General features: G+C 37.0%; 1 protein-coding gene across 9 annotated transcripts in view; it reads left to right on the top strand.

Moving 5' to 3' along the window:
- The window catches only part of LOC111872061 (nuclear protein MDM1), a 127546-nt gene extending 108577 nt beyond the window's left edge, over positions 1-18969 (top strand). For 8 of the 9 annotated variants that reach the window (XM_033754499.1, XM_033754503.1, XM_033754500.1 and 5 more), the window contains 4 exons: positions 2062-2274; positions 4552-4578; positions 11369-11476; positions 15811-18969. In XM_033754499.1, the coding sequence (XP_033610390.1) occupies positions 2062-2274; positions 4552-4578; positions 11369-11476; positions 15811-16226 (764 nt within the window). In that variant the 3' untranslated portion in view covers positions 16227-18969. The remainder of the gene's footprint in view (positions 1-2061; positions 2275-4551; positions 4579-11368; positions 11477-15810) is intronic. The other variant, XM_023865575.2, reaches the window with a different exon arrangement.
- Positions 18970-19101: the final 132 nt, after the last annotated feature.

The following is a 19101-nucleotide window of genomic DNA, read 5'->3' as shown; positions in this document are numbered from 1 at the left end:
TGCATACAATCCCATTTACCACTTCTACACTACATGTTTCGACAGTATGCTGTCATCTTCAGGTGTATTGATCCGTCAACCATTTCACTGCTTGCCTTTATATGTCCATTTACAAATAATATTAAATTTGTATACGTCCTTATGTAATAGTAAAGTTTATGTATTTAAAACCTGTTATCTCATACGTCATATTTTTAAATTCATGTGTATTTTTGATCATCCACATGGGGGTCATTCTCCTTATGTTTTTAATGTAGAGTGTATATTATGTCTTATGATGTGTTCTACTCTTGTGCCTGTGTGCGTTGTATCGTTGGATGTGACACACATCGAATGATACAATGCACGCAGCCCCCGCCAGCAGTGACGTAACAACATCAGGCGCTGTCGCTACTACGGTAACAACACTCCGCCCCGCCCCCACCCCGCGGTGACATAGCAGGGGATGCCGCGGTCCTATGCAGTGTTACAAGTGCCAGCATTTAGGTCACCTCTAGGCCCACTGCAAACAGCCCTTAAAATGTCTCTTTTGCGAGGGTGGTCATTTTCATCAAGAGTGCCCATGGAAAAGCAACAAAGCCATAATACCGAATGTAAGATTTGAGGCTTTCACGGCGGTGACTATGAAGAAAGCAGTCTTCTGGGATTTGGCACCGTGTATATGTGGTGTTAACCGACGTTTCGGAGGAACGTATCGCCCCCATCTTCAGGGTAGAAGAAAAAGTATAAGAAATCTGCAAGCGACAACACCGTGAGAAACAGTCTGCTTTACCGTTTCTCACGGTGTTGTCGCTTGCAGATTTCTTATACTTTTTCTTCTACCCTGAAGATGGGGGCGATACGTTCCTCCGAAACGTCGGTTAACACCACATATACACGGTGCCAAATCCCAGAAGACTGCTTTCTTCATAATACCGAAGTTCTGCATCTGCAAGGCCCAGCATCCTTACAGCTGAAGACATGTAGTTGATCCAGTCAAGAGCGGCAGTGAAGAAAGCTGCATCCTGGACGCCACTCACTGACTGCGATGTTTTATCCAAACTTATCACTCCAGAGCAGATATATGTATGCTGCAGCATCACCACCAACAGCCAACTGTGAAATCCCAGCACACAAGGACCAGATTGGGAAAGCACTGAACCTAGTACCCAGCACAAATAACACTATTGGAAAAAGTCATGATGGCCCTGAAGACTGCAGAGATAGAAGATGAACAATTCACTGCCCTTATGAGGACTGTTCTTGTGAAAATAAGGGGCTACTTTCCCTCTACGTGCAACAAATTCTGCACCTACCAATATGCTTAAACCTAAGTGTCGCTTTACATCGCAGTCTGGTCATGTGTCTGGACAGGGCTTGGACACCAAGACAAGACGGGTTGGTTGAAGGATCTGCCACAGTACATTCAAGTCCTGGGTCATGCTTGCTTGGCTTATTCCTCAACCCTGTATGTAGAAGCAGAACATTTCCCAGAAACATTGGTGAACTTCTACCAGGCTACACAGCATAACATCCCACAAAACATTATTCATCATGGTCACTGGTGTGAGGACCTAAAATCCATCTTGAATCATGTTAAAAAAATTATGTTGGTATTCTTTATGAAATCAACAACACAGTATTCCATTCTAACCATGAGACTTGAAGTGAAGCAGAAACTAGAGAAATGCACAAATAAGAAAACATTCTAAGCATAAGATTTTCGCATTAAATCTTTATACATATTCTCAAACTTCAGTACGTTCACCATAAGAAATTAATATGGACTTTCTGTTAGCTGGTCAATGTTGTTTACAAAAATGACATCAGAAAATACTACAAATTCTATGAAATATTACTTTCATTTAAGAAATATGTGTTTTTATATTACCATAACAGTATAATTTCTCTTTAATTCAATTGTGTGTATGAACAGTATATTACAAGGAGCATTTTTCATATTGGTGGCGATTAAGTGGAAGCTGACATTTGCATGGAAGTATATCATAATAATCTACATTAAAACTGGAATGCAACTTGCAATATTTTTAATTTGGGAATGATACATTATTTTTGCTACAGGCAGTGCTGCTTGTGGTGAAAACGAGAATGATGTAGACCAGCAGCTAAATAAAGAGGAACCAGAGGTTGAGCCAGCATTAGTCAAATCTCCACCAGAACCAACTCGTGTAAAATCACCTGAACAAATACTCATGCGCTCTCCAGAACCAGTCAATTGGACCGTCCCTCTTGACACTGGGAAGACTTTTACCGTCACTCAGAATGTTCATGAAGGTAAGGATTATGTTGAATTCTTTTTAAATGATGTGTATTACATTATGTCGTGCGCTCAGTGACATTTAAAATCTATTACTGAGGGTTCCCCTGCCTCTTTTTAATAGAAATGGAGTAATAGTCCTTCAATGTAACATACTGTATATATCACTGTGACCCTTAATGTGACAGTAGAAAGCATGCTATCCTTGTACAATGTTGATGGGATAAAATTGTAATAGCCCAAAGCCTTTCTGTATCCTGCCAAGAGGTCGATGTCATTTTACCTTACCATACTATCAATTGGTCAGGACTTACTGCTCTTCAACTTTAAACTTGTTTTTTTGATAATTAATAATTATTTGCTGTTAATAATCTGCCAGTAGAGTGATGAGACTTTACCAGTAATTAATTTGCACTCTATTCATATGTCATCAAAGTCAATTCTCCTTCTTTCAACTTGAACTTTCATAATACATATCTCGCCCTCACTGAAACTCAAAGTTTTACACTAGTACTACAGGTTTTCAAAGCGGTGCACAAATTACTTCAGATCTGCTTGAATTATAATATACTCTCACAGTACTTATATCATAAATATTTTTATCAGTAATAAGAGAAGACTATTTAAATTCAGTATTGCTATTATTAAAGAAACCACACAATCACAGAAAGAGTCATGAGATTCAGTTATGCTTAGTGCATTCTGCTCAGTTGAGTTTTGTTGCTCTTTTCAACAAAGACAATGAGAACATCATTCTTTCTTCTTGCAGTACACTATTTAGTTGTTACCATATCTGTTGCATATTTGCATACATGTATGCGCGCACCACACACAAACACACGAAGCATTTAAACATTAGGCACCAGTTTCTGATGTATCAAATTTTGGTGCAAAGTCATGGCAGACTATATGACACTAAAATCGAATTAAGGTCTTTATAACTTATAAATTTTATTTAAGATCCTGTGCCCACTACATATCCATATATGTGTTGTTTGGTTGATCCACTATGATAGTGATTGTTGTGATGTGGGGTAACTGCATACTGGGATCTTTCCTTAGAATGTGGGTTGTGTTGGTTTTTGACCATCCTATTATCATGTGAAGGCTACACGTATTACTCTGGGCATCATTCTCAAGTTATTTGTACTTGGAGTTAAATATTTAAAGTTGATGTTGTGTATTTCCCCATGGTGGTGTTATTACTGTGCTGTAGTGACAGACATAGCCACTACAGCATAGCTCACCAGAGGTTACTCTCCGAATAACCCTCATATATGCATACATAAATATACATAAAAGTAAAGCTATCCCTATAACAGGCCATGAAGGCCCATAGGGTTGTGAGACGTTGAGGTTCCCACCTAGACTCGGCTCAAAGATGGCAGTAAGGTTGTCAGCCTTTCTGTTAGAGGCTGAGTCGAACCCAGGNAAATGGAAAAACTACCACATTATCCCTTTTCCTGGATAGTCTCTTTCCAAAAATAGAAGATCACATTAAGTGGAGGAACTGTTTTGGAAGAGACTGTGGACCTGTCATCTGACAGTTACTGATCAATCAATATACATACACACACAAATACATGCTTATGTACATGATGGCTATAATCATGTTCCAATGAAATTGAATTCTGCACTGAAATTCTCTTAGCAATTAGCCTTGTCAGTATCGATCATAAAACCAGAATTTCGTGGCCAGTTGTATCTGCAGCATTGGCGCTGATGCGGGGAATGAATATTATTGAATCACTGTGAAGCCTCTTCCTCAGTAATCACTTGTTGGGTGAAGTGAGCAATGTTGATGCACTTGTGTGCGTGTGCATGTGAGCATGTGTGTGGAATTATTACAAAATTCCACTTATTCATGACACCCTAACAGTGAAATACGTGTTAACATTATACACTATCTTCCATTAGGTTTCAGAAATAACCCCCTAAAATTTTGGGCAAGTAATGTTACATGTAATGCATTTTCTAATAGCATTGTATTTCTCTTAATACTAAGGTCATTGTTTTGCTATGCAAGAGCAATTGTTTACAAAAAAGAAGTGTTATTTCTGTTTAGTCCTTCCACCTGAACTGTGCTTTTATGTTGTTGCCTTAAACTGTTTACTTGACGAGTGAGCAGAGAATTACCTATGAGTGTTATGTTATATTTTAGTTATTACTTTCATGCAGTTATATTTATATGATCTAACTGAAGTTTACATATGTTTGCATGACATATTAATGATAATATACACTGAATATTTTCACCTTGTGTTTGAAGCTTCGGGTGTTGTTATTTCTTGTAGCCATGCCAAATGTGAAGTTGTACAGAGGTATGGATCTGGTGTTACTATCCCCTTTAGCGATAAATATGTTTTGTTTTGTAGCATGAACCTACATTTATAAGTTCCTTTCATATACACTAGTGGCAAAAATTAAGGAAGTTATATCTATAAGACAATTTTTTGACAATCTTGACTATGTTGCCTCATCAAAGCATTATTCTTTTTTAAAATTAGTGCCTGCAACACTGAAGACACTATAAACCAGGACGTTACTATGTGACATTGTAAATATTTTGACGTTGTTAACTTCATATGCATATCAAAATAAACAGATAATGATGACATGACTTTTCAGAATAAAGCAATATGTCTTTCGGAATAATTTTAGTAACATGGCTTTCAGCAATTTAAAAATTTGTTGGTACAATTGTTTTTAGTGTTTACACTTCGCAGGTTACTGAAAATCATGTTACGTTGAAACTGCAAGTGAGTAGAATAAAATATGTGCCTTCTTTGTTCTACTGAAAACTATGACATCCATAATTCTGGCCATTAGTATATTGATCTGCAGAAGTCCACATAAGAAAGAGAAGGTTTGATAACTTGCCAAATAGAATCAAGTAGAAACATCAACTGCATATGTGTTTATTGAAAAGAAAATAATGCCAAACAGAATTTTAAATATTTAATTTTGCAGTCTCAGAACAGTACTCTTCATTATAATTCTCTAAGAACTCATATGTACTGCAGAATATTAAACATCAGGTTTTTTGTTTTGTTTTATCCCCTCCTCCATGTGCCTATGTAAAATATTTTGAAGCATTCTGGCATGCATGATGTACAGGTAGGTTTGTGAGTTGCAGATTTGGCATTGTTGTTGCATGCTGCTGTGAATCTGTAATTTTGGTGCTGATGCTGTGGGTTTGATAATTTCAGTGCTGAATTGGATTACTTAATATATTAATTGTACTTTAATTGTACTTATATAACTGTTTTTGCTTATATCTTAAGAATGTGTTTCATTCGCTAGGCTGGGGGGCTAAACAATACAGGAAATTCAAAATGAAAACTATCAAATCACTGAGTTTTCATAGTCATTTAATTACCTAGCAAGTCCACAATCAGGCCTTTTTAAATTTATTCACTGAAGTATATGTCATAGCATTAGTTTGTTTTACTGTCTTACATTACATATAATAGTCATATTTGTGGGTCTATAGGAACCGTGCTAGCATGCTCAATATAGTGATTAGCTACGGGCTGGATGACCAAGGGATTGAAGTTTGAGCTCTGGTAGTGTCAAGAATTTCCTCTTCTCCATGTTGTCCAGACTGGCACTGAGGCCCACCCAGCCTCCTACCCAATGGAAGTGGGGGGCTTTTTCCCCAGGTTAAAGAGGCAGGGCATGGAGCTGATCACTCACCTCCAAATAGTGCCAAGGCCAAGAAAATGTGGATCTATACATCCACTCCCCCATACGCCTTCACGGCATAGTGCTTAATTAGTTAAGCACAGGGACAATGTTACCTTTTTTGCCTATTTGGGGGTGTATAAGGAAGCAGTAAATGTTGCTATTGGAGAAATTGACACTTTGCTTCTCTTTAATCAAGGCTGTGTCAAGTAAAAGAATTACAGATATTCTAGAGAATTTTATCTTAAGCATTTTCATTCATGATTAATTTATTGTATTATGAAAGTGCACACAAATGCAAAAGAGTGAACATATCTGCTGCTTGAATTGTGGGTTCTGGTGCAATGAATTTCATTCATCATGGCTTTCAGCACAGCACGGCAACTATAAGTTTTTGTACACAGCACACAGGAATCTTCTAATCTTTGCAGTAATTGACTAACTGCTTCCAAGTCATATGGCTGGTGTTAATTCAAATTTTCAAGAGCCATAAAGGAATTAGTTTGGAAACAAAACTAGCTTTTTATATAGGCACGAAAGAAAAAAATGTCTTAAATTGTGTAATTTATATAGTAACACATGTGATTGTATATAATAAAGTTTTTTTTGTAATGACAATGGGAACAGCATTACTATAAAAATATCTTATACCTCATTTGTGTTTATAACTGAGTAGCACACACAATATTCACATAAATGTTTAGGCTAGAAGTGAATGGGTTAAGCTTTTGCTGAGTACAAAAATATTAATGCAGTCACATCAGAGGTGCTGCATGGAGTACGCATGGAATATGATCATACCCACATATTTTTCACTTTCCGTTACTGTAGAATGTGAACATACAGTAAAGTCAGATTTTCTGCATGGAGTATGATCATACCCATGTGTTCTCAACTTTATGTTCATGTAGAGTATGAACATATGGCAAATAGTTGCTGTCCAATGGACCAGAAACTTCTGAAGCATAAAAAGAACTCTGTGTGTCTTTACACCATTTAAAATACATTTTTCCTATGATTAATCTTATTTTGTCATGTTAACTGTTCATAATATGAAAAAATCTTCTTATGTAATACAATATCCATATAGAATTCTATGAGAACTGAAAATGAATGACTTGTTCACAAAACCTTGTCTGCTGTTCATCCCAAAACAAACAAAAAAAAAACTGTAAAGCTGAATATGCATTAATGTGACTTTTTGTAGATATTTGAAGTTAAGAAATGGTAAGCACCATGTCATGAGAGTAGGGAGGCATTCCAATTTTCTTTACTAGGTCTATAGCCAATCTTGGCATATGTTTTCGAAAACAAAACTGTTCCAATTTTGAGTAATAATAATAATGTAGTTCCTGTACAGACTCATGATGAACAATCGTATGAGTTGTCTTCATTTTGTCTCTTAGAGTGTATGTCAATAAAGTAAGCCTATAATTGTCAATATTTATTTTATTTCGCTGAAAATTTATGTTTCCTTTTAACTTGACATAAAATTCTGGCTTCAAGAAGTCTTTCATTTTCTGATTTCAGTATAATACATTGTGGAATAATGAGCCTGTGTTATGAGTTCTGCGTTATAATTGGTAGAAGGAAGTGTAGGAAACAATACTGCCTACACACACACACATACATACATTAGCGTTTCAGAGTATTCTTAAGTGTGCAACTGGCACTGAATATAAAACTTGTCAAACAACAGTCACAAGACAATCACAGATAAAATTGCAGAGACATCAATTCCACCATAATTAAAATCTAAACTGAATACCTCAATTAAATAGATACAATGTTACACATACAATTACACCAACAAGATAATTAGCAATACATAATGATTCTCCTTCCTACTCATATATATACATACTGTCACGTATCGGGCGTATATCGCGACAAATAAATTCTCGATGTATTCGATGTAGCGAATTTTATTTCACATTCGCTCATACAATCACCCAAATTACAGATTTACGATTACTGCTATCTGCAGTATCACAATTAGTACACTCCAAATGCCAGAATACAACTGACTGGCTGACTTTACGTCTCGACTTGGCGGCTGTCACAGTACAACTGAACTGTGAATAGCCTTCGCTGCTCCCTATGTAGCCTCGATCGGACAGTACGGGAAAACGGCCACGTAATAGGCACCCTTGTTGCTATGTCGCTGTGTTGCTATGTAACGCTAGCGGAGGTAACCGCTGTTACTACCGTAACGTCGCCGCTGTTGACTCGCGTTGCCTAGCGACCGCGATATCCCTCGGTGACGTCACCGCGGAGGGGAGTGGCGGGGCGGGAACTCGCCTATTACCGTAGTAACGCGAGCGTTACGTTCACGCCACGTGCCGCTGGGGGGGGTAGGGGTCAACATGTCACAATACATATGCATGCAATGAAGAACTATAGTTGTCACTTGTTTATATATAAATTGCACAGTAATGTAATGAAATATACCTAAATATACATATTTCTGACTATAAATACTTACAGTAAAGCAAAAATTCATCAACTGAATAAAACGAATTATTGATTAATATTTCTTTTATTTTTCCCAGGAAAAGTTACCTGTCTTGTACCAACTCTCTTACATAGAGAGGCAAACTGTTGAAAATTTTAACACACATATAATAGACTCCTTTTTGTCTTACTGCTAAATGTGACTGCAATACATGTAGATTCCCTCTGTGTCTTGTGGTCTTATTATGGATTGCATCATTAAAAATAAAATACTCAAGATTACTTTTCATAAAACTCATCAAAGATAATATAAGGGGGTACCCAAAAGAAACCGAACTTATTTTTTTTAACTTATTTATTCAAATTTTAAGCACAAACCTTCAATCCCTTTCAAAGTACTCTCAACTTACACTAATACACTTGTCTAGTCTTTTATTCCATTTTTCAAAACATTGTCTAAATTCATCTTTTGAGATGCTTGACAGCGCCTCCGTCGTTTTTTTCCTTCACCTCAGCAACATCAGCAAAACGCTGAAAAATAGTTTTGATCATTTCGGGACTCTTCTTTCAAAGCACAGCATGCTTCCACGCGACCTTGTTTTTGTTCAGCAGTCAGCAGTCGTGGCACGAATTTCGCAGCCACCCTTTTCATTCCCAAATCTTCTGTCAAAATTCGCTGAACTGAGCTCCAAGTCACTCCCGACAGCTCCACAATTTCTTCAATGGTCCGTCGTCGATCTTCCTTGATGATTTCACGAATTTTTTCAACATTTTCATGTGTTCGGGCCATTGCAAAAACGACGATCACACAAAACAGTTGTCACTATAAACTCTGCCGAAACTAGTCCTTACCTTCTGAAGCAACGGTAGTCGGCTTATCGACTCAGGAATGTTAGCTCTATGCGCTCATAGCGGCAAAACGCAGTACTACAAAAGCTCTGCCCACAAAAAAATTAGTTCGGTTTCTTTTGCTTACCCCATCGTATATATTAGGAGGGCAGTGTTAATATGTTCAGTTTTTTAATACCGGCCTGCATGTATCTCTTTGTTTCAATTCCATCATCACCCTAACAGTTCTCTTCTGTAAGAGAAAAATCTTCTTAGAATCTGGTGAGTTACCCCAGAAAACTATCCCATACGTCATGACTGAATGAAAATATTCGTGATATATCATCCTAGTGTTTCAATATTACTGCACAACTTCATATTTCTTAATGCGAAATAATGCCTATAAGAATACAGCATCATGGCTGAAATAGGTGTAATTAAGAACAAAGTAAACTCATGGTTGTCTGATATCTAGGCATCTGAAATTCTCATGCAACCTCCAAATTAAAAAAAAAAATACGATTTTTATGAAGTTATTCAAAAGCAAATTTACAATGTATATTTTTTCACTTGCCATGTGGTAGTTCTCCCTGTCACCATTAGCAGTGCTGTCATAATTCCTCACATGGGTGCCATTAGATTACATTCTGACTGAATTTGTGGTCATGTTGCGGCACATGTATCCATATTCTTTCACGCATTAATCCCTGTGTTGCCCAGGAAGATTCTCACACAGCAACTAAAACGAAACTATGTAGTTTTGACTTTGAATTAGGCTTTTGTTAGAATTTTTCTCATGCAACTGGCAGATACACGTAAGCAGAACAGTCCTTTCCCCATACATGTCAGATGATGGAAAGTTTACTGTACATTACTGCGGTTTGGTTAGCTAGTTTTTATACTGTTTTGATATTATATTGTAGCATCCTGTTGCACTTTACACTTAGTGGTTTAATTAGTTCTACAGTCTTATATGCAACAAATTATAAATACTTAAAAAGAAGCTCATCACTTTAAAGGCTTTCATGACATATTTCGACCAAAATTGTCATCATCAGGTGTTAAAAAGCTGTGGGTGATAAAACAGGGTCTTTCTGCATTGATGTTTACCTGTTGATATGTGGTTCCCCTATTGTGCATGTGTGTATTCCTCCTTGCTGTGATATGTTCCCATCATAGTATGTTCTTTGTATTGTTTCCAGTGCACACCTGCACACTAAGGGAACCTTATATCTGATGTCTATAACATGAATACTAGACAAAAATATAACTTCCACCTACCCTCATCAACTTTATCAGTATATCAAAAAGGAGTCTACTTTACTGGCATAAAAGTGTTCAACAGTCTGCCACAAAGTATTAAAAACTTGGGCAATGATACTAAAAAGTTTAAATCAGAGTTAAAGAATTATCTACATGCTCATTCCTTCTACTCTTTAGATGAATACTTCAATGTAAATAGAGAATGATGTAAAATTAAGTTATATTAATTTTTAAGCTAAAATTGCCTGTACTTATGTATGTAACCTTTTGACATGTTCTGTATCCAAAGGTACTAACCTGCTTAGGATTTATAGAATGTAAATAAATTCAATTCAATTCAACAGCTAAACATCAATGCAGAAAGACAGCAGTTTCCTCACTCACAACTTTTAACACCTGATGATGACCATTTCGGTCGAAACATGTTGTGAAATCTTTTAAAGTTACTAGCTGTTATTATGTTTTAATAAATTGTTGCACATAAGACTGTAGAACTAATTAAAAACATTAAGTACTATAATAAGTTAAGTCATATTACAAACTCTGTACCAATTCATTATCTTGTGTAAATGTGAGTCACGCACACATGTATATATATTGTTCTATCAATTGTTAACTTGAGCCTGTTTATTCCATGCAATAAATACTTCACGTATTTCCACAGTTTAGAAAGTGAAATTTATATGGATATATTTTTATGAACGCAATTAGAGAAGTAAAGTTTAGGGGAAGCAATCAAGAATTTTCACAATAGTGTATGGCTGTATGCCATGTCTGCTTTCTGCACTAGTGGTTCCTTGTTTCTTTGCTTAATCATGCTTCATATCTGAGTGAAGTAAACACATATCAAATTGATTTGCATTGTGTTTCATCATGTTCCAGGAGAACTGACGAATCGGCCGCATAGTGAAGTGAAACCTTGGACTCCTCCTACTGTTCCTCCACCAGCACCACAGTCAGCCCCACCAGAATTGCTGGAACAGACCTCAGGTTGTGCAGCTAACTTGGCATGTTGATTGACATTGGAATAATTGTGCCATATTTCAATGATCCTTTGTTATATGCATTTTTCATTCAGTTTTATTTTGCATTTAAAATAGCGATCAGAATCAATGACATTTCTGAAACACAAATTTAAAATTCCGTAAAAGTGATATATTATAAAACATTATATTCTGGTGCTACTTAGTTTCACTAACAAAATAGTTACAGTAGTTAACAATAGTTGTGTTGAAATCCCATTCAAGACTAATTAGTGTGCATGAGTTTTCTCCCTCCCCTTATTTCTGGTCCCTCAAAGGAAATGTGGTCTTCATCTTCCACCATCTTTTGTGCTTCACATGGATCAAAGCATGAAAAGTCTCCATCCACTTCTCTTTCACCGCAGTTATCCCTCAGGCTGTGGTAGTGCCTTAAAGTAGGCAATGATCACTTCCTTGTACATCCATCCCTAGTCACTGCTCATAATTATTTTTCAGTTGACATAATATACATTTCTTAACTGATAAAGCATGACTACAGCTAAGGAATAAGCATGTCTTTCTATATAAGTCTATTATCAGTTAGTATGAACTTTCTTCATGAAATATAAGTACTTTTGTGTATGTGTTGAAAAATTCTACTTTCTGTTTGTACAGCAAAAATTTGTAACCATTCCACAGTAAAAGCCACAACCGGTCAGATTCTTTCCACAAGGAAATGTCCAGTCTTCACACTGAAGAGCTGGAATTTATGTTTCCATTTAAATAGCCATGGCTTGTTACCACTAATAGAAATAAAAAGAAATAGTGAGATTTTTTATTGCTTTCTTCTTCAAAATCTGTGTAAGCTATACACAAAATTATGTAGCAAAATAATAATAACCATAATGTTTTCCTTAAAATAATGTCATACAATGACTTAAATGAACAGGATGCATCAGAGTGTAACTAAAGGAACATGACTCAGTATGGTATGAGAGACTGGCTTTCAAATCTGTCAACATTCACCACTATATTTAAGTACTGAATTATGAATATATTGTGGGGTTTTTGTCATTACTTCAATGACAACCCACTTCTTCGGAATAGTTTGTAGGTCCTGAAAAGGACCGTTGGCTGCTGGGATGTTTGGCCGGTGAAGTAGCGCGGCGCATGCTGGTAGAAACGGGATGTTGGTTGCGGTATGTTGTGGTGGCTGAGTCAGTTGACTGGCCGCAGTGCGGCCTTTGCAGGAGGTTGCTTGGTTGCTGGAAAAGGTTTGCTTGCCGAGCGCGGTCGCAGGAGTGGAGAGGCGGTAGCTACGCCAGTTGCCCAGTGTGTCGGGCATGACCACCGGCGAATCGAGGCGGCCGAGTTGCCTAGTGAGTCGGGTGACACCGCCAGACAGCCGAGGCAGTCGTACCTGGTGCAGCAAAGTGCCGATGCCTCCGAAGACCGAGCGCTGGTGACGAAGCATGCTGTTTGTAGACTGCTTGAACACCGCTGTGGAACTGACGTGGAACTGACTGACTTGCGAGCTTGTGCTCCACATTTTATACAATGCTCGGTGGGCGGAGCGAAACTTGCATTTGAGGAGCAACAATTTGCAGAGCGTGCTTATATCAATAAGAATGAAACGTCCAGCAATGCGATATTCACTAAGGAGTGAGTGTTGTCTAAAAGACCGGTGGAAACAGCGTGCTATGTGGGATGTCCCCACAATATGCTTATGCTCTTTATCTCAAGAATAATACATACAGGTGTTTAAAAAACGGGTTACGGGATTTAAAGGGGTATAGGACTCACTTAAATAAGCAAAAGGGTTCCTGTCAACGTATATCCAAAATTCAATGCCTGGTGAGTTATGGGCGTGTTTTCGAGAAGTTTGCATATTGAGAAGAGTGGAGGATGATCCTGGAATCAGCATGTGAAGATTGGCAGCAGCTGAAGGTATCGGTGTTCCCCTAATCTGGAGAACTCTCCGCAAACAATCACTTTACCCGCACCACATCCATTGAATGCAAGCTTTCACTCCTGACATTCATGCAGGGGTGGTGTTTTGCCAATGGCTTCTTGCAAAATGCCTTGTAAACACACAGGCTGTAGCAAAATGGCTTCCTTTCTTCTTATGAAATATTTGTTCAACTGATTATAGAAGACAGTGCTGTTCCAAGACATATTCCTTCTAATTACTATCCGTTGTTCACTAGAAAAAGCTTATTGCCATTAATCGATGTCTAATTACCATTGTAATTGCCCTAAATAACTACATGGAGGGGAGTCCTTTTTCAGAACCTGACAATTGCTGGGCTGGTCAGGACAATCCATGCCATTTATAAAACCTAAAACTTCGTTTTAACGTTTCACAAGAGTCTACAGCTGAGCTAGATGAATCCTGTTAACATCCTCACACCCTGTGCTTGTTATATTATTTTTAATAATTATTCTCCCATGAACACTCAGGACTTCGAAATTATTTATTTCTAATGTGTTTTCCAATTAAACTTTTATGTGTATTTCATATCTCTCACATTCTTCCCACATGTTCCACCAATCTCATCCACCTTGAACTTGTTCATTATGTAATTCTCTCCATCCATGTGCTACTACCATATGTCTAGACCCAAATAGTCTGTTCATGTCAGCCAGTTTCACGAAGGTTTGATGGCAGTCCCAAACAAGTTCATTTGCTAATTGGCAAGTGCTTTAGTTGCAGCTTGACTCAGAATATACAAGTTTCCATCTTTGTTGCTGCTATTTATATTGTCTACTAAACATGCTTGATGGCATACACTTCTGCCTGGAATACTTGAGGTACACTACTTGAGGCAGAAGGTAACCCTTCAGCTCAAATCATATTCATACACCCTAGCCCAAGTTCATTAATTTGTCTTGGAATGCTGAGGTGACAATAATTTCCTTATGGCTCCCTCAAATTATGTGTGTCATCCTCACATTATCTTATCGATAGAACAAAACTCTGAAATATGTATGACATTAATGTAGACACTGACATAAATATAAATTATTACATTCTCTTTGGGTGTAACAGAGAAAATAATTGTTCCACCACAGCTCATTAAACTTCTTTGACCTTCATAGATTTAGGGTTGTTGTACAAAGTCTGTATCTCTTATTCACACAGCAGTTTTCCATGGCTTCTTTCGTGTGGTATAAGGTACTTTGAATGAATATTGCATGTTAGGTTTTTGTCCCAATTTATAATTTGTTTCAGTAGGATGAATGTATATTTCCATCATTTTCTCCCTTTCTTCTTTCCCAGAGGACTGGGTGCCCTCCAAAGAGGCAACATTCTTGACAGCTTGGGGGTGAATTATTCAATGCCCATGCTGCTCTCGTCTGCCAAGTGATCTGAGCCTCAGAGGGGTGGCCATAGTAATCCCTCTCTTATCGATATCAGATCCTGAGGATGTCGGGTTCAATAAGACACCCTCTTAGCTTTTGGTCCATGCTTTTGTGTCATTAGGACCACATAAACCCCTGAATGAACCCTGTAAATATCTTTTGGCTGGTCTCAGGCAGCCTCTCTTGTACCCTCCAACGTTCTGTACACTGTGTTTGCTTGATGTCGTTAATCCACCTCACAGGCACGTCCTTAATTCAATATTTTGATGGAAAAATGAGGAAGTGTGAGGAAGGTTTTAAGGAAGAGAGGATGTAAAGGATGGTGATACAAAGTAAATGATTTGCAGTTGAAATGTTACTGGATTTTCTGCTAGTATTGTGTAAATACATGGGATAACTCATTTGAAGTACATGAAATAGAAGTACTGTGGAAGTCAGTTTAACTTTTAGAACATGTACTGTGATAGTGGCTTCTAACTGTATTGATGTAAAGGTGTCCCTCTGAAGACCGAAACATGTAAGGGCGTGAATAATTGAAATAAGAAAATCTTAACCAGTCACACTGAACGGAACTATTTAATTTTTTCAGTTTAAGAGTTCTTCATATATTGCCTTAAGAATAAAATGTGCATAGCACTCCCCACATGATGAAAGTTGGCCTTAATTGAAATAATTTTGTTTTAATTTCTTAAATTTGAAGCCGTAGTCATGAGTATTCTAAATGTGTTTCATCAAAATTAAATTGAGTATTAGTTTTAAGCCCTTTGTAATTTTTATCATAATGCCTAAATGAAGAATGAATGATGCAGATCACACTGGTGTAAATGGTTAGGATATATACTATATGCCCTTTACATATAATTAAAATGTATGTATAACTATAGGAAGTGAAGTAAAAAATGAATATGGTTAGCCCTGTTTTGTCTACTTAAATGCAGGAATATAAGGAGTATTAATGATGTACTACTGCATTGCCTTCACTTTGCATTTGCTCTCCAGGCTGGAAATCTCCTGACCCAATGACCACTTCAATCGTTGGTGGCCATGAAGCTGTCAATGGACTTGAAGAAGAGAAACCTTCCACCCTACCCTTTCAGTATGACACTTCGACAGCTGGAACTGCTTTCCGACATCAGGAAGGTCCATCATTTGACAAAGGAAGGTCTGGGTCTGAGCTACTGGAAACACCAACTGAGATGAGTGCGGGCAGTGCTGGAGGAGGAAGCTCACAAGACCCATACCGAATTCTGGAGGCCTCTGCATCCACCCTACCTCAGGAGTCCCCAACGAAACCTCTTCCATTGGTTTCACCCTCTTCTGGGCGTTCCCTTGCATCAGATGTGCTAGAGAAAGCTCGGACAAGGTTTGACAAATTTTGGGGGAAGGGCAAGGAGCCAACTGATGGAAAGGTATAGGAACTGTGGCACCTCATACCCTCTTGGCATTTTAGTGTATGCCAAGCGCTTAAATTCAGAGTCTTTGAATTTGATGAAGGCCTGTCAAAGATGTTACAGTTCCTGTTCCAGACATATTTGCCAGGATTCTGTAGTTTGAAGTACTGGGTTGGCCCACACCATCAAAATGCACTTCCTTACACAGTCTCATACACATACACAGAGTCATGGACTGGGCCCCTGGGCTAACCTCTACAGAAACCTTTGTGAATGTTGAAATACAAATACAGTAACAGTATTGACTTCAATCACATGGTGATATGAGAGCTTACAATTTAAAATTATTTGTCTTTGATGGTACATCTTCACTCATTGAAAATGCAACCAAGTTCCAAACTGCCAGCTTAAGAAGAGCCATTTCCCCACAGAGCTTGTTGCATAGTCAGAGAGTACACAGTATTTTAGAATGCTTTGAGTATATTACTGCAGCAACTTTGGATGCCAGTTAACCTGTCAGCAACAGACTGAAGTCTGGAAAGATGCATGATCTTAATGCTGATTGCTTTTACTTCTCTGAAGGTCTGATTACTTTCTTCCTTTGGTTGTACTGAATTTCATAATGGAAAAAGGCCCAGAGTCCTGCATAATGAATGCCAGGAAATAGTTGTTGTATTAGGTGTTTATAAGATGACAAAATTGTGAGATGCTCCACTTGGATGCAACCTTCTTGAGAAGAGTTAGCAAGATATATAAATATATATATATATAAAAAGAAATATTAAATATAATGATCTTTGTTGAGGCTGGTGTATATGAAGTATAAATGAATTGTTTTGTTTGCATGATGAAGCAAGTTCCTTACTGCATTATTTTGAAACTCAGTTTGATAATGATAAAGGTGGAACACCAGAGCATAGAATCTGGTGGGAGGGGCATGGCTGAGGTTTACTGCAAATTATACAAACAGTTACAAACCTAGAAGTCAGATTCCTGTGAGCGTAATTTTCAGGATTGTTAATTATGGCTATTTTCACACACTCTCTGTCAGGTGCCTCTTTAACAACATGATTCAAATTGTAAAGAAATATTCTGCAATTATTTATAGCCAGACAGATTTTGTAGACGTTATTAGTAGTGAGAGATAAATAGCATCCTAACAATACTTATCCCACGTTTGTAAAATGGATTTTAGAATTTTCATATTTTAAGAGGATATCACAGCTGAAACATATAACATTAACAGTGTGTTTTTCTGGTCATAAAAATACAAGTTTTAGTTGTATTTTCCTGATATACAATTAAAAGGGTTTCAATAAGTGTATCTAAGATTAATGTTTTATCTCCTTTTGTTTTCTACTGTTCAGTCATTCATTAATTTATTTTCCACATATCCATACAGGTAACATACCTAGGATGTGGAAATGGTCCCTTTGACGTTGTTGTAAGAGGCATATGAGTATTTCCATTGTGAATGGAATTGCAGAAGAAATCTGGAATATTTTCTTGTGTTGTGGAAGGGGGGGGGTTACATATCGTAATAGAATGGTGCTTTTCTAATGCTTGCTACCCATTTTGTCATGAAAATCCCGAACAGACATATGGTTTAGTTTCCACTATACCTTTCTCTAAGTAAGAGAGCATACATACATACATACATACATAATTTCACAGATCCATTGTCCGGAAACCAGACCGGATATTGAATTCGTCAGTATCAAATTGTTTAGAATACATATCTTCTTTCTCATATTCTATTTTAAATTTATTTTGCTTTTGCCGCTTTACATAGCATTAATATTCACTCAGTGTAGATGAACCTTTTCTAATTTTATGATTAGCTTCAGTAATATAGATTTCCTAATAGATTTAAGGCTGTAAGTTTTTAAAATAACTGTTACAAAGTTTTTAATTATATGTGACATTATTTGAAACTGCCCGAATCGCTATAAAGAACCTAAGTTAATTATTATTTAACGCTCTGATGTCTACAACCAGGATATTCAAGTTTTTAACAACCTCCCACACCTAATTCCAATTTCAATTTAAACAGGATATTGTTATACATACTTTACAATATTTTGCCAGAAATAAGGAACTGTTATAATCTGATGGTCAACAAGGGTATTTGTTCTCACAATTGTTAGTATTACAGTAAAACTGTGTTCTTAGTTCCTGTATATTTTATGGCATTGTCGGTATCTAAATTGTATTCTCAGGACGCTGTGAAACTGGTTTGCAGAAGATTGAAATATTAATATGTGCCCATATTGAATTTTTATTCACCTCCATGTTTCTCATGTTTCTTTTGAAATTAGAATGTCTATCATTTATATTACAGTGATGTCCAACAAAATAAAAAAAATGATGCATATTGCTTGTGTTTCCTATTGTTTGTAAACCTATAAGATGCTGTCTTTAGGTACTTGTTTTCTTCAACAGTTTTGTTCTTTTTAAATAATGATACCATGATTTATTGATATGAAGGATTGTCTGAAAATAGTCACATTATAAACTGAGATTTCATCACATAAATGTAAATGACGTGAGAATCTGTTATGGTTAATAACTTATTACACCACAACCAGGATTGGCAACTTTATCTCACATGAAAATATTATTTCCTGTGTTCTCTTGTGACTGTAGCTCTCAGGCACACATTTAATTCCATGCCTGTATCTGTTTCTTTTTATCGTATCTCAGCCAGCCAGAATTATATATGCTGTTGAAATGTCTAACCTAAAGAGTATTAGAGATCGAGTTTCAGTATATGCAATGTATAATGTAAAATGTTCTCAAATATTTCCATATTTTCTCCTCTATAACTCTGTATTGCATGTGCCTGTAGCTCTGCAGCTGCAGGTCTAGATTCTATAAGTGTATCAATGCCATGTTCCTC

Source organism: Cryptotermes secundus, unplaced genomic scaffold (assembly GCF_002891405.2).
Source record: "Cryptotermes secundus unplaced genomic scaffold, Csec_1.0 scaffold162, whole genome shotgun sequence".
NCBI lineage: Eukaryota > Metazoa > Arthropoda > Insecta > Blattodea > Kalotermitidae > Cryptotermes > Cryptotermes secundus.
The sequence above is the reverse complement of the archived record's forward strand: the minus strand, read 5'-3'. Positions and strand labels throughout refer to the sequence as shown.